Source organism: Corvus cornix, chromosome 4A (genome assembly GCF_000738735.6).
Source record: "Corvus cornix cornix isolate S_Up_H32 chromosome 4A, ASM73873v5, whole genome shotgun sequence".
Classification (NCBI taxonomy): Eukaryota; Metazoa; Chordata; class Aves; order Passeriformes; family Corvidae; genus Corvus; species Corvus cornix.
In genome coordinates, this window is record NC_047058.1 from 17,706,316 (window position 1) to 17,721,315 (window position 15,000).

Sequence of the window (15,000 nt, forward strand, 5' to 3'; positions counted from 1 at the left end):
CTGCTGCATGACAGAGTCAAAAACCACCGACAGCTTAATTTCCAAGAAATTCAAATTAATGGTTCTGAAATGGGGCTGGTGAGATGAACATTTCCTGATGCTTTACAAGAGCTTAGATTTGAGTCCGGATTTAGGAGCTGGCCTTAACCTCTATAGGGGAATGCCTACCACCCCAAAACCTGCCACCTGCAGGGACTGGCCAGATGTTGTATTTCAAACTAAGTTTATTGATTGATAAAATTCCTCCTTAGCAAAACCACCAGGTAATAACTGTGCAGGTTGTGCAAGCAGAGGAACATTTTCTGACAGTCCTAAGGGTCACAAATGACAGTGGGGAAGAGAATTCTGCTGGTGTTGTGAATTAAACCGGGTAGCAATTACTGCCATGGTGCTGAGGGAGCTCAGCTGGTGCAGAAAAGTGGAGGAATCTGTGTGCTTTGCAGATGAAGAAAAGTTTGAAACTGCCACCTGAGGGAAATCCAATGTTATCTTGGAAACAATGTAATAGGGAGCTGAAAAATCTTTATGTTTCTCTGTGCCTTAATTTTTAAACTCTCTAGTCTGAGAAAATCCCATGTTTAACATCCCCTACACTTCCTGTCAAAGTTTTATTTATTTTTTAGCTGCACATGCCATTCCTGTTTACTGAACAGCTTTTGCTTTGCTATGAAAATATCTCTCATCTTCATTCTCATCCTTCACTTTGTGTGCTAATTCACTCTATTTCATTCCATCACCTAAAACTGCACCTGCAGTTTGGTGCCCAGTGCCCTGATTCCTCCAACCCAAACACTGGCAACTAAGTTCCAATTTCATCATATACTACTCTCAGAGTCACACTTAAAACTCTTTTTTTTTTTTTTAATTTTAAAGGCTGCAGTCTTTTGCTGTAACAGCTGAGACGAGCTAGCTTGAAATAACAGACACACAAACCAATAGGAGGATACAAAACACAATTTACAGAACGATTTTGTAACTTTATACTCACTGCTGGAGTGAAGTCATTATTCCAGCATCACACATAGACCCTGCATTACACACTCGAGGCTGCAACACCTTCACACACGGGAGGTAGAGGGAATCTTTCTCAGGCTCACTTTGGTGTAAGTAATCCCTGAGGTATTAAGCATCTTTGTGCTTTTATCCTAAAACATCTGAAGGCTGTGAGGGCTTGTATCTCTCTTTAATGTGCCGGTGGGTCGTGCTGCAGAGCTGCTGTGCACCGTTTATCACCCTAACTCACCTGCAGCTCTGACCACCAGCTCACAGCCCGTGCTTTTCGTCCTGCACGTGGCCCCTGCTTGCTGTTCTCCCATCAGTATTGCTCCTGCTGCTGCACAGCCAGAACTGTTGGTGCAGTTCCAGTGACTAATTGTTGCCTGACTCCCCAGAATATCACAGGTTTGTCCATAAGGAAGAGCTTTCAGAAAATATGTGAATACGAGTTCCCTGCAGCATGTACCTGCACTCGAGGGCACCACCAGGGCCAAAATGCACCTGCACCCTCAGGAACACCAACTATCCCGGTTATTTTGAAAAAATTACCAACTGGCAGGAGGACTGTATGACTTCAGGTGCAGCCAAGTGGCTCTGATGAGAAACAGCCCAGCACATAAAGTGTCCTCATCACCCACTCAGTTACTTTCTGTCACTTAGAAATGATGGAGCCACCTGGCTACTCTCACCTCATTCCCTTGTCCTTCCTCTTGTGATTGTGACAAATTCCTCTTTCCTTCCTCGGGTGATGGTATTTCTGTCATGTCTGGGAAGGTATTGAGATGAGGGACCTGGCAGTGCATAACATCCCATTGTATCCTGTGCTGCTTGTATAAAACATTCTGATCTTCCCATATTGAAACAGCACGAAGTGTATGGAAATTTGGGGGACTGCATTTGGATTTTGTTTGCTTTCTTGGTGAAAGATGGTGTCTGCCATAACCAAACTACAGTTTGGCAAAAGAGAAAAATGGGCTGTCTGAAAATAATCGATATTGAAACTGCTTCAGGGCACTCCTAGAAGTATGTATTTATTGAAGTCTGAAATAGCTGAGGGAAAAAACCCAACAAAATTACGGCAGAAACGTTCTTCCTTCTCTGAGTCAAGAACCACTCGAAGCTGTGCAGAGGTTTTTACTCTTTGCTTGCCTTCCCCTGCCTTCCACAGACAGCAGTGGTTTCATGCTGTGCGCCTGCAGCACCTAATTAGCACCAAGCCCTGATCCCCAGACTGGGGAGACACAACCAAGGGCCAAGGAAGAGCAGTTCAGAGTCTCCTTTCTCAAACCTCCCAGCAGAAACTCATGTGTGTGTATAGCAGAAAATCTGAAGAATAGCTGCTACAAATGCTTTAGGTGTATTTGTCCCTGGAAGAGAGGAGGGGAGGAAGCCTGTTTGCACTGCAGCAGTGCCTGGAGCTCGTTAACAAACGGGATTAATGAAGATGTCCTCCCCACTCCACTGCAGGGGAATCAGCAGGCAGAGATGCACTCGCGTCTCATCCCCCACGTCTGTTTTATTTCTCCGCAGTGATGCTCGTGGCACAGGATTTCCTGCTGGTACACTGGAGAAGAAGACCTCCAACCCACCCCAAGGACTCCTTTCCCCTCCTTCCCCCCTGGAAGCTGTCATTCCATGTGTATCCGGTATAATATAAATACCAGGAGGAAGAAATGCCCAGTCTAGCGCCCAGCCTGCTGTGATTCAGCAGGGGGTGAACCTGATTAAGGGAGGTTAAAAAACTACCCACATTTGTAAAGCTCAGTGTTCATTAACGACTTGTTTTCTTCGGGGAAGCGATTAATTGATGTTTGCCCTTCGAAGACACATGAAGGAAATTCGTCCCTCAGAGAAAGCATGGAGAAATGTAGCTTCCAAACCCAAGCTGCATGCACTGCACGGGAAGAGATGGGAAGTGACTGCCTCTTGCCTTCCAGGGAAATGTCACTGCTTTCGGTATCAGCTGCAGCGAGACAGTTTAAGTGACAAAGAAGCCTCCTGTAGCATTTCCAGTGTCATTTTCCCGAGCAGGGGCTCATGGTGCACGCTGAACTCTGTGCTTTGCCTCGGTTATCTGGGGAGTTCAGTCCCCTACCGCCGGGTCTGTCAAGGGCAGACTTTCTGATGGGGCCAGTCCCTGCTCCCAGCTGCTCCAGACACAAAACCATTGACACAACAGCCCTCTCTGGACCGTTCACTTCAGTTAATTGTTATGATGGGTCCCTCTAATTCATGTGGGATTGTGTGTAATGTGTCATTGCATCACTCGAATTATTCAGGGGAAAGAATGATGAGTGGTTTGTGGCACAGTGAATAGCAAATACTGCTATTCTTATGCCAGTCTTAGGCTTGGGCTTTGTCTTAGTGACAAGCCTATTCGATGACAATAAAGGAAGGGGAATTGGAGAAAATGGCCAAGGAGAGAATCTTTGTTTTCTGTCCCTCATTCCAGTCTCCCTGGAATGTGAGGAGTAGCAGTGAACAAAGAGAAAGCACTTAAAGCATTGAAACAGACTGATAAAGCAGCGATGCCTTTGTGATAAACTGCTTTTCTGCTCATCTGGAAGGTCAGTGGTCCAGTTTTTCTCATACTTTTTACCATGATAAAGATCAGATGTCCAAAAGTATCAGCAATTTGACGGGTCTGTGCTCAGTTTGACCAAGTGAATTTAGGAGCCACTTGAATCAGCAGATAATCAACAACAGTTGTGGAACCTGTTCAAGAGAACAACTCAATACTCCCCTCTGTGCTTTAGCCAGGAAAGGAGCTCACCCACACATTCCCCCGGAGACTCGTCCAGGAATTTGGGAATGGAAACAGTAGGAGAACTGGTGCTGCTTCTGTTTTTTCTCTGCTTTATCTTCTAGAGTAAATCAAGCGTCACCCAAAGCTGAGGAAGAAGCCTCTACTCTGCCTGTACCGAGTGACCGGCCAAGGACACAAACAACTCCCCCCAGTCCTTTTCTGTTCCCAGATGATGCAGCAGTCCATCACCTCACCATCTCCAAACCTATCATGATAGTGGTGAGAACTGGAAAGTAAGTGCCCGCTGGTTTCTCTGAAGTACTGTGCACACAAGATTTTGCTTGCTTCCATACTGTTCCTGTCCTTAAGAGCCTTAAAATGCAGAGCCACGCTGCTTTAGCTTTCAGTCTGTTGACAAATTTAATCATCAAGGTACAGATTGGCTTTTGGGTACACAGAATGAGATTACAGTGGAGAAGCCAGTTTTGAACATTCAAATGAAAGTTTAGTTTGGTAAGGGCTCTACAGCCCTGAGCTGCCTCAACTCAGATCCATCCTGCGCTGGGATTACTCAGGAATCTCAGATTATGGTTTTATAGCCAGGACACTCTGGTATTACAGATGGACATGATCTACTTTCAAGTGGGAAGACTGTGGAAAAAGAAATTGCAGGACTGGGCTCCCGATACACACGGTTTCACATGAGAAAACAGAAATAGGATTAAAAAAATATACCACAACACCCACCCCCCAAGTTAAAACCAAACATCAGGAAGCAGTGGGAAGGTTTCCCTTTATACACCCAAGATGGTCAGCAAGGTTACTCCACAGGAGGAGACAGGGGCAGATCACAGCCCATGAGTCTTTTCCAGCTAAGAAGCATTGCAAACAGAGCAAAACCTCCTCCGCAGGCATGATTCAGGCTGGTGAGCAGAAATCCCAACTACCTGCTGTCAGAAACTGGGGGCAGCAGTCTCCAGCATCCCAGAAGGTACCCACTTGCTTCAAGTCAGACAAATGAGGCACACGGGGAAAAACAACAGCAAAAAGAGAAGGAGGTAACTCACAGCAATGAGCTGGTAGGAGTTGTTCATCATGGCTATGAGCATGTTCAGCAGCACAACGAGGGAGATGACATTGTAGGTCCCAAACATCGTGGCCCCAACAAATTCTGTGAACTCGTGTCTGGCTTTCACGTTGGTGACGTAGAGATTCAGCAGCCCGAACACAGACCAGAAGAGTGACTGGAGGGTCTCGAAAAGCCTGCAAAGAACGACGGATTTTTAGCTGGCTACCTGATGCTGGGGGATGGAAAATGACCTTCAAGGTAGGGATCACAAGACATTGGGGGACACCACAGAGCAGCCACTCAGCAGAGCCTTTTATCCCTCTCTGGGGACATCCTGTGCTCAGCCTGTGACCCACCAGCCAGTGCATGTGAGAGTTGTCCCATCAACAGCATTTGCTCTCTGTCCAAGAGCCCAGTCCATGTCCTTGTGAGATGCAGTGAGCAGAACTACCCTGAGGAACTCAAGGCTCCCTTTCCCACTCTGCACACGTGCAAAGAACAGCCACAATATATTCCATTTAATTAAAATTGCCATGCTGTGATACTGCTGTTATCCATAAACCCTCCTGTTTAATCAGTGCCTGCATCATTACCATGTCTGCAGGATAAATGCTCAGGGAACCCATCCCAAAGTACAGCGTGACTGCAGCAGTTAAACAGTGCACAACAACAAGGCACCACGAGGTGGGAGAGGGCAGAAATCACAGCCTCTTGCACCTTTTGCTCTGATACAGGATGAGAGCTTGCAGTTGCTTCAGCTGCTGTCACCCTGTTTGCAATGCACCTGCCCAAAACTCTGCTCTGTTTGCAATGCACCTGCCCAAAATGCTGCTGTGTTTGCAGTGCACCTGCCCAAAAACTGCTCTGTTTGCAGTGCACCTGCCCAAAACGCTGCTTTGTTTGCAGTGCACCTGCCCAAAAACGCTGGTGGCTCTGAGTGGTTGGTGCAGCAGCTCTCACCCACCGCAGGGCAGAGTCCCTGAGAGAACCCTGCAGCCACTGCTCAGTAATGACTCAAATGAAAGAGTCATCACATTAATTCGGCTCAAGTGTTTCTCCTCTTTTGAAGCCTTCCTTGCATAGATGAACTAGACCTGACCCCACTGAGCTGATGAGATCATCCCAGGTCTGTCTTTGCTTCAGCCACAGACAAGTGACCTTTCGCAATCACGTCAGATGTGTAATCAGCAATCTAAATAATTGCTCTATTTGGGCATCTTTGTTTTGCCTTTCCAAAATATGGCATTTATATCATCCAAAAATGACATTTATATGCCTGTTTAAGAGTTTCCATTTTGGCCTGAGGTCAGCAGATATTTTCAGATGCGACTACTAGATAAATCAATATGAATAATTCAGATGCTTTACTTGACATACCAGGAATCTGTTCTCCCATCATCTCCAGGCATTTGTTCACATGTATCCCCCTGCCTTATATGAGGATTTTGTTTATACTTTGTGGATGTAGCTTATGTTTTTCACTGGCCAAAATCATAAAGATGCTTTAAAGCACAAATCCTTTCTCCCAGAGCTCAGGGTGTTTGTTAGGCTTATTAAATAACTGAGATGGTAAAAAGGATTCACCAAAGAATGCCAAGCATTTCTACTAGAAGTGGTGGAATGCTGGCTGTCTTTTAAAATATTTATAGTATTTTTACTATTAACAGTAGAAGTATTGCTTGGGCTGTACGCACAGGAGAGTTCCTGTCATTAAACTGAAATCAGTTCCAGAAGTGATCAATGTGTTGTTCTGGATGCACAGCATTAACCAGGTGTGTAATTTGGGTCCAGACTAAGGCCAACGTATTTAAATGTGAACATGTCCTGACAAAGACACCAAGTGGTTCCTGCAGCTCTGCACAGCAGTAAGGCTCAGGTTTAATGTCCTCAGTGTTTAATGACAGGATGGGCCCACAGCTTCTTTTCACAGTCCATATTTCAGGGGGGGTTCACACTTTCACACTACTTTGGAATTTTGGAAATTGTGATTGAGAGACTATCCTGTCCTTCTGAGTGTACTTTGAATCTTAACCAAACAGGAGAATTCTCAAAGCTCTACCACTCTCCATGGGAGCTCAGAGAGAGCAAGTGTCCCCTCTGCTACAGGAACCTGCATCCCAGGGGGAATGGCAGGGTGACCCTCCAGGGAGAAGGACACAGCAGGCAGGGAGCTGTGACTTCCTCCACCCCTTCCTCATCTTCCTCACTCTCCTCTCCCTCCTTCAGTTGCCAGCATCACAGCTATAAACATATTTTCCAATCATCTGCCTAAGCAGCAGGCACTCTGCTTTCTGAGGGATGGCAAGGCCAAAGCAGAAATGCTTAAATTATTCATGACTTCCCCTCCTCGCTGTCACAAAGGAATATTACTTTTCCATGATCTGTGTGTGCAATGCAGAAAATTTCCTCACCAAGAAAATGTTAAAACCCACCCTTTGAGAGTAACAGGAAATAATGTGCCAGTAAACAGGTGTCACACTTGACACGAGCTGCACACACTCGAGGGGCATCCTCTTTCCTCCCCTTGCAGAATTAGAGCTCATTGTGTGACTGCCCAGGAATGCTGGTGGGAATCAAAGTGCACTGATTCAAAGCTTTTCAGATTTATTTCTTCATAAGGAATGAACCACAAGCAAAGGGAGGGTACCCAGCTCTGGCTGGACTGGCTCCAGCCTTGTTTGCTTCCCCCCCCAACCCAATATTTGGATCTGCAGCTGCTCCTTCCCAGCTGCTGCCCCATGCTGTGCATCTGTTCCCCAGCCAAATGTCAGCTTGTGCTGGGGGTGTTAATAACGACCATTTAAACTTTTAAGAACACGTTAAATAAATTTCTTAAGCGAGCCTCAAACAAAAAGTACCTGCAGAGTGTTCTGTCCCCTGCCAGGAGACCTCACTCCTAATGGATCCCCTCCCACTGGGATTTTGTTTTACACAAACCTCTGCCACAAAGGCTGAGCCCCCTCAATTTCCTTTCTGTGCTACATTCCCTTGGCAGGGGGTTTAAATGAATGTTGGGGTGGGAGAAATTGTGGTTTGTATTTAAGCTGATCTACACACTTTCTGCTAAGTGCTTCTTGTATAATTTTTAGCTGCCAAGACATTACACCTTCTTACAGACTTCAGGTTGGTTGGTTTGGGGTATTTTTTCCTGCTGGCCCAATGCTCTTTTTCCTCAGTCAAATCCTGCTGTTGCTTTCTCCACTTACCTGACACAACGAAATCTGTAAAAAAACTGGTTTGCAGTGGTGACAGGCCCAAACCAGAATGCAGAACCAGACAGAGCTGTCCACCATAGCTCCAGAGAAAGGCAGGATTTGGTACTGGATAAAATCCAGTGGGTTTGACCCTTCCTGAGGTAGAATTTGCCCCTTAACACACACTGTGCTTGCCAAACCTTCCTCCCTCTGGCTGCTGCATCAATAAGGACGCAGAAAAAGGAATAGTATTTGTTATTTAATTCCTTTGCAAGGGCAGCACGACACATTTCTGGGGCACATGAAGCAACTGAAACAGAAAAGAGTCTGAAATCTTAAATTCTGCTTCTCATCAGCACAGTGCAGGTCCACTCACTTCCCCCCAGACAGAGATCGGTTTCATGAGAAAATTAATCAAGCCTATGGTGTTCCTGCTCTGCAGAGGGAAATGGCACATGTCTGGTCTACCAGGTCATGATGCTCTTGAAGGATGGGCTCTATCCCATGAAAATTCTGTGTTTCTTTCAGGAGAGAGCCCACAGGACAATGCTGGCACCTTTCCTCTCCCAACCAAGTCATGTGGCCTCAGCCATCATCTGTTTTTGGTAACGGTGCAAATACGTCCCAAATCCTTTCTTAACCCCAAGCCTTCAGCTGACAGAGGGTGGAGAATTATTGGGCATCATGACAAGTTTTATTTAATGTAGCCTGAAGTGGTGGACAACAGTTTTGTTTTGCTTGTTTGCAGGGCGTGGGCCTTTTTCTAGACCGTGCTTTATTTATTTCTCCTGCCATTGTGAGTTAAGTACTGTGCAAGCGGCAAGAACAATTGGGTGGGGGCTGATTATTATAATTATTTCTACTATTAGTAATTAAAACAAATACATCAGAAAGACAATTCATGTTATTTTTCAGCATGTGCTCTCTCTTTCAGCTCTGCCAGCTGTCCTCACAGCAATTTCCATGCCAGCATCTCAGTAAAGTACCAGCATTCCCAGCAAAAAAGGTTCTGCTGGGATTTTAGTCTGCATGGAAATCAGAGAAGCCTGCAACATCATGCATCCAGAAAAATGGTCTAGGTGAGATTGTTGTTATTGCTGCTGTATCACGTTATTTATTAATACCTGTTTTTAATAGGTTTATCTCTTATTCTCTACATTTTATTCAAGTTCCCCTCCTTTCTTCAGTACTGTGGCAAAAGGACACCTCCTTTCTCAAACATACTGAAATTGTGCATAGACATAGTAAGACTTAAGGTGCAGGATCATGCAGGGAAACTCCATGGTCCAGAACTAAAAGGTCTCCCACTGCCAGACCTAAGAGTCTTTGTGACAGCGGAGCTCAGCAGAATGTCTGCCCCACTTAACTCACACCTTTCCTGCAGAGCCAGCCACCTCACCTGGTATTTGCAAATGAATAAATAAAGGCTCTGTCAGTGCAGTGGCAGGCAGCAGGCAAAGGCAGGGGAGGGAAGGAACAGGGGAAGCAGCCTCAGAAACAGAAAGGAGAGGATGTCTTACGTGGAGAAGGCATTGTTCTGCTTCTCACATCGGATCCCCTTGCAGTTGTTGGGTTCCTCCGAGGCACTGGTCTCGTAATAAAAATAAAGCTGGTTCAGTCCATTGGCAAAAGCCAGAAGCACCAGACAATAGATAAAAAGGAATTTGAGGATGTCTAGCAGCATGCGTCCCAGAGAAATCTGCAGGGGTCCCAGGTGTGAGTTTGCTGTAAACAGGGATATGAGACGCAGGGAACTCAAAATGTTGGATATTGCAAAGAGGGCTTCTGCAATGAGAGTCGGGTGCCACATCTCCCACTCCTCCCTCGGGCGAGAACCGTTGTACTGGAAGAAAGAACAAGGGTATGAAAGTGAATTGTGTTGTAATGACTCTGAGTAACTCAGAGAGTCACACCTGCTGATTCTAACCCTTCACAGGTAAATCCTAACCAGCTACTGTGGCACAAGAAGGACTTTTAACCCCTTACATCTCAGCTGCTGTCAGACTCAGGATTCAGGACTGATTAGGGCAGAGATGAAGGTTTAATGATGCTTTTTTATCACTTCTGCCTACTATATTATGATCCCCTGATGGTGAGAGATGTGGGACCAGGTTTTCTTTAGAGGCTTTGGGTATGCTGGCTGTTCTTAGCCTAAACTGAGAAATTTGAATGTAATTTGTTTTACATTTGAGTTCACAGTCTGTGGGTTCCTTAGGTCCATGCGTTCATACACAATCTCCTCTTTCAACAGTTAAAGGGGTTCAGATTTTAGCATGTTCCAGATGTAAATTTCCAATTACTTTTGTTCTTTTTCCTCCTAAGTATGACTGCACATTATAAACAACTGCACATTCCAGGAACAATGGGAGGGAGGGAGAAGGAAGGGAAGAAGAAAAGCAATGAACTATTGGATGCTTTCCTTCCCATGTAATCTCTAAAAAAAAGCTCCAGCAGCCCAGAACCAAAGGGCTTTCTTCATATTAATTTTCTTATTAGTTAATTTGTCATGGCAATTTTAGGAGAGTTGCTAAAGCAGAGGTCTTAATTACAGCTGAAACACTGGGTACAGTTGAGTGCATCAATTACAACATTAACTGGGTTTGTAATGTAACTGTAAAAGCAGAAGCATTTTCTGAGCAAAGAGCAGCCAGATGCGAGCAGGTAACACAAAAGAGCTGGTTCTGTAAAATGTAACTGCTCTGGTTCTGTAAAATGTAACTGCTCTGGCCAAACGACAGTGGCACAGAGAATGGAGTCAAAGACATTTAACATCAAGGAGTAACTGTCCTTTTAACATTTGTCTCTGCTCATTTAACATGCATAGAAAGGCAAAGCTGCACTCAGAATAACACAGCTAACACCATAACCAGCGTGTTTAGGGCCTCTAAAATAATTTTGGTACGTTTGAAAAGGAAATGGTACCAATATCACACTGACAGACAAGACTGCAGAGACTTTCTATTTAAATCTGAAGGTCCAATACATGAGCTCCCAGTTTTTTCAAGGGCTCAGCAAAACGTAGGCTGATATTTCAAACTGTCCCTCTGTATGAAGGAGATGAGACATGAGACAAAGGCATTTCAGCATGACCTCGGATTGCTTCTGACATTTCCAAACTGTTCTTTATTACGTGAACATCATGGCCTGAGCCTGTTAACTTGATTTGAAGATGGGTCTTAAAATGCCTACAGACAGGCAGAGAGGTTAATTTTTTGTGGATATCCAGCAGTGGGGGTAGGTGGCTGGGATTGGGAAGCCTGGACAGCAGATTTGCACAGTTATTCCCAATTCTCTTCTGCAGGCTGGCTGGACACAGCAGCCCAGGGCCTCTCTGCTAAGGTTGAGCACAGATTGCACATAAAGATATGGGAAAAGGTCTTCTGTGTCCCACACTTATTTTTGAAGCAACTGGTTCAGGCCGTATTTTGGCCCTTTATAAACTGATGGTATCTCCTTGCTTGGCAAATAGAATCTTCAGAGGAGCCTGGCATCACAGGTAACAGAGAAACAGCAGATTTCAGAGTTACCTAATGAAGCCGGGTATCTGGGAAGGCTGGAGGAGTTTGTTTTAATGTCTATTCAGAAGATGAAACACAGCAGAGATGTACACAGAATAGTACAAATAAATTACACCATGCTGTCACATTTACCCTTCCTCATTACATGATAATTCAATGCAGCAAATGAAAACTGATTAAGAAAGTATTTTTACCCTATAATTAGCCTGAAGATTCCATTGATATCAGACAATATTAGAGCCAGGTCTTGGAACCAGTCAAATCAAGGAGAGAAAAAAAAAGTCTTCACGTAAAAACAAGGATGGAAAACATTAGTGTCAGTATGCAATTTATTTTTTCTGCTATTTGGCAGAAAGTTAAATGTCCGTGTAATCCTTTGAAGTTCTAAGAAGTGTTAGAATATGGTATACTGGCGTATATCCCAGCCTGTTCCAGCTCAGGGCTCTTCTATAAATAACAAACCATGTTGCAAAATGTTTTGAAGCCGTTATCAACGTTATAAACCCTCACGTTTGTGAGCACAGTGCAACCCGAGTGACACAGGGCAGAGGGAACTTCTGTGACCACGTATTTCAGAACTGCTCCCACAGAAGCTTTGATGCCCCCTCTCAGAGCTGTCTGACACTGGCCCTCATCAGGAGCTGACCTGAGATCAGCCAGGTTTAATCCAAGAGGGTTTGATCTGGGCTCAAACAGATCTATTCCTGCAAACCCTCCTTTGTGTGCTGCCATATGGGGTTTCATAGTTTACCTGCACGTTTCTGTAGCTCTTACAGGGAACACAAACAGAGCTGTACTGCCTTTGTACCTGTGCTTTGGCTGCGAGTTTAAATCCCAGTGTGTGACTGCATAAACCCGTGGATGCACGGCTCCTCTAGTAATTTGTGTGTGAGAAAGAACCAGATTGTTAACATTTTAAGATTTCTCCGTGCATTTTACCATTTCCAGCTTTTTTTTTTTTTTTTTTTTGTATTGCTTGCAGTTTAAAGACCAACCTTTCAAGTCTGTAATTTCCTCCCTGGTTCTGAATGTTGGGAGAATAAAAGACATAATCTGTTCCTGCTTTGATGCTGTTACAGAGCTGCCTCTTCAGGGAGCAGCAACCAGCTTAAAGCTTTTCCCTTTGAAAAGCTGACTCACCACGACTGCAGCCTTCAGAATTTTACAAAGGCCCCATAGCAGGGCTGTTTGCATTTTGGAGTCAATGGGCTTTGTGATATTTTCTCCTCTTTCCCCCTCTGCCTGCTGGGCAGGACTAAACAGGGTTCCTCTGGGGAAGTGCTTGTCCTGGTTACTGGGAGCTGGGCTGTCAGAAGCAGAGCCCTTCCACCAGGGCAAAACTGGAAAGAGCAGGAGTGGCCAAGGAGCAGATCCCAGTAACTCGATTTACACCTGAGTAATTTCACTGACTGCAGTGAAACTGCTGCTGATTCATAGCAAGGGAAGAAGTAGGCCAAGCACAAAGCTCCAGCTGAAGCCAAAGAGAGCTGTTGCATAAGGAATTTTACAGGATGCCTTTTGTGTCTTGTCTTTGAAAAAAGGGAGATAGAAGGAAAGTGCTTCAGGCCATCCCCTGGCTTCAAACCCTGTGCATATGCTAATCTGAAGCATCACAAGTTTATAAATGTGGAAGGTGCTTTTGAGGATGAGCTCTGATGTGCACTCTCCCCACAAATGGAACATGACAGGGAAGAACCTACAGGGTGTTAAAGCCCCAGCTTGCTCCTTTGTCATTTCCCTGCCCATAGGTTACATATTGAGGAACAACTTGACCCCTTTCTATCAGACAGAAGCCTTTCTATCAGCCTTGCTCTTCTCAGTAGCCCTTTCACAAACTCCTGATTCATAATCTCCAGATCTGTAGGACTACAGCATCTTGGCTCTAGAAGTTTTCAGGTAACCCTTCCCTTGTTTTTCCTTTTTATTTAAAAGCCATGTTTTCCCTATGCATTGTTGAAGGAGGTCCAGTGCCAGCACAGGAAACAAAGTGCTTTGGCAACTGAGTAGCTACAAAAGGCACAGAAAGTAGAGAAATTTCTCCCCAGTGCCCAAACAATCTATTTAACTTTTAATCAAAGGGTCAGAATGAGCAGGATGTTCATTCTCCAAACAAATTAATAAGCTCTCCAGGTGAATTTTCAAAATTGGACTGCTTGAAAAGCTGCTGTTTTCTTTGCTCTGTGATTTTGATTTGTACAGTTTGTACCCTGTGTACTACAGCCCTCACCAGCACTTTACAAATTCCCTCTCCCAAGTTACTGTACCTTGACGTAGGCAACAATTTTGAGGGAGATAGTTGCAAGATAGAGGGAGTTCATTGCAAAATCCATCAGATTCCACCAGTCATGTACATACTCATTGAATCCACCATCCCACATTTCCTTGATTTCTCCCCAGATGAAACCTGGAAAGAAAGGGAGTTCATTGTCATGACAAGGCATTATTTGCCATTAAAGCTCTGTGTGTATATATATGATGTAATACCAGACAATTTGACATTAACAGCTTGGAAAAAACGCCTCATCCCTCCTGCCTTCTACAAAGTACAATGCTGCTGATTATATTTTACTAGTCTGTGGGGAATGTAGTCTAGAGAGAGCTGAAAAAGACCTTGGTTTCCTACCCAGGGCTCCAGATATGCACATGAGGAGACTGCCTGAAACACATGTTATTTATAACCAGTGTGAGTGAATTGGCTCTGCTGAAATTTGTTCTACGTGAATAAACTCTTTAAGCAGCTGTATTTGGTAGAGTTTCTAATAGATTGTCTGCTCTTGCAGACACTATAAGCAATTCACTGCTCTGTTGGACAGCACTGATTTTCCCTGACTTTCTCTAGCAACACCAGAACCAGCTCCTGCGTGCCAGCACAGCTCCTCCCTGACCTGGAAATACCACACCAAAGAAGGAAGAAGCAGATCCATTCTCTGTGCTCAGCCACTGTATTTATGCATCTTGCTCTACAAAAAGCCCACAGGGGATTATTTGTGAGGAAAGGTAAGACTCATCATGAAACAGGGCACTGCAGCCTGGCACCACATCCCTCGGCAGTGACTCACCTCATGTCAGATATGGCTGTGGGCTTTGTGAGGTGAGCGTTTGTTCCCAAGGATACGGCCAGAGTCCATCATCTCAACTCTGAAATGCCTTCTGGTGATAATTTTTGGCACTTGCTAATGCTCACTACACCTCCTTGCAGCTGAAAAGGGTGAGGGACAGTTTCTGAAGTTCATCACCAGACTGCTAAATTCACCTGACACAGTTCTGATTATAAGTAACTTCTATTTTCTTTATTGTAGAACTGTTTGTGTATTTTTGAAAGCCTAAGTCCCATTAAAAAGCAAACAGCAGCTAAGCTCCTTCATCCCCTAGGTGCTTCTGAAAATGTCTTTAAAACCCCAGGTATTTTGGATTACCCAGTTTACATTATCCTTGAATGAAAACCTGAAACGTGCGTGAAAAGGAAACAAAACAAAC

At 44.7% G+C, this 15,000-nt stretch overlaps 1 protein-coding gene across 1 annotated transcript in view; it reads right to left on the reverse strand.

Moving 5' to 3' along the window:
* The window catches only part of TRPC5 (transient receptor potential cation channel subfamily C member 5), a 96,466-nt gene that overhangs the window by 21,905 nt on the left and 59,561 nt on the right, over nucleotides 1-15,000 (reverse strand). The window contains exons 5-7 of the mRNA XM_039572243.1: nucleotides 13,788-13,927; nucleotides 9,526-9,848; nucleotides 4,810-5,005 (exon numbers count right to left, since the gene is read on the reverse strand). Of these exons, the coding sequence (XP_039428177.1) occupies nucleotides 4,810-5,005; nucleotides 9,526-9,848; nucleotides 13,788-13,927 (659 nt within the window). The remainder of the gene's footprint in view (nucleotides 1-4,809; nucleotides 5,006-9,525; nucleotides 9,849-13,787; nucleotides 13,928-15,000) is intronic.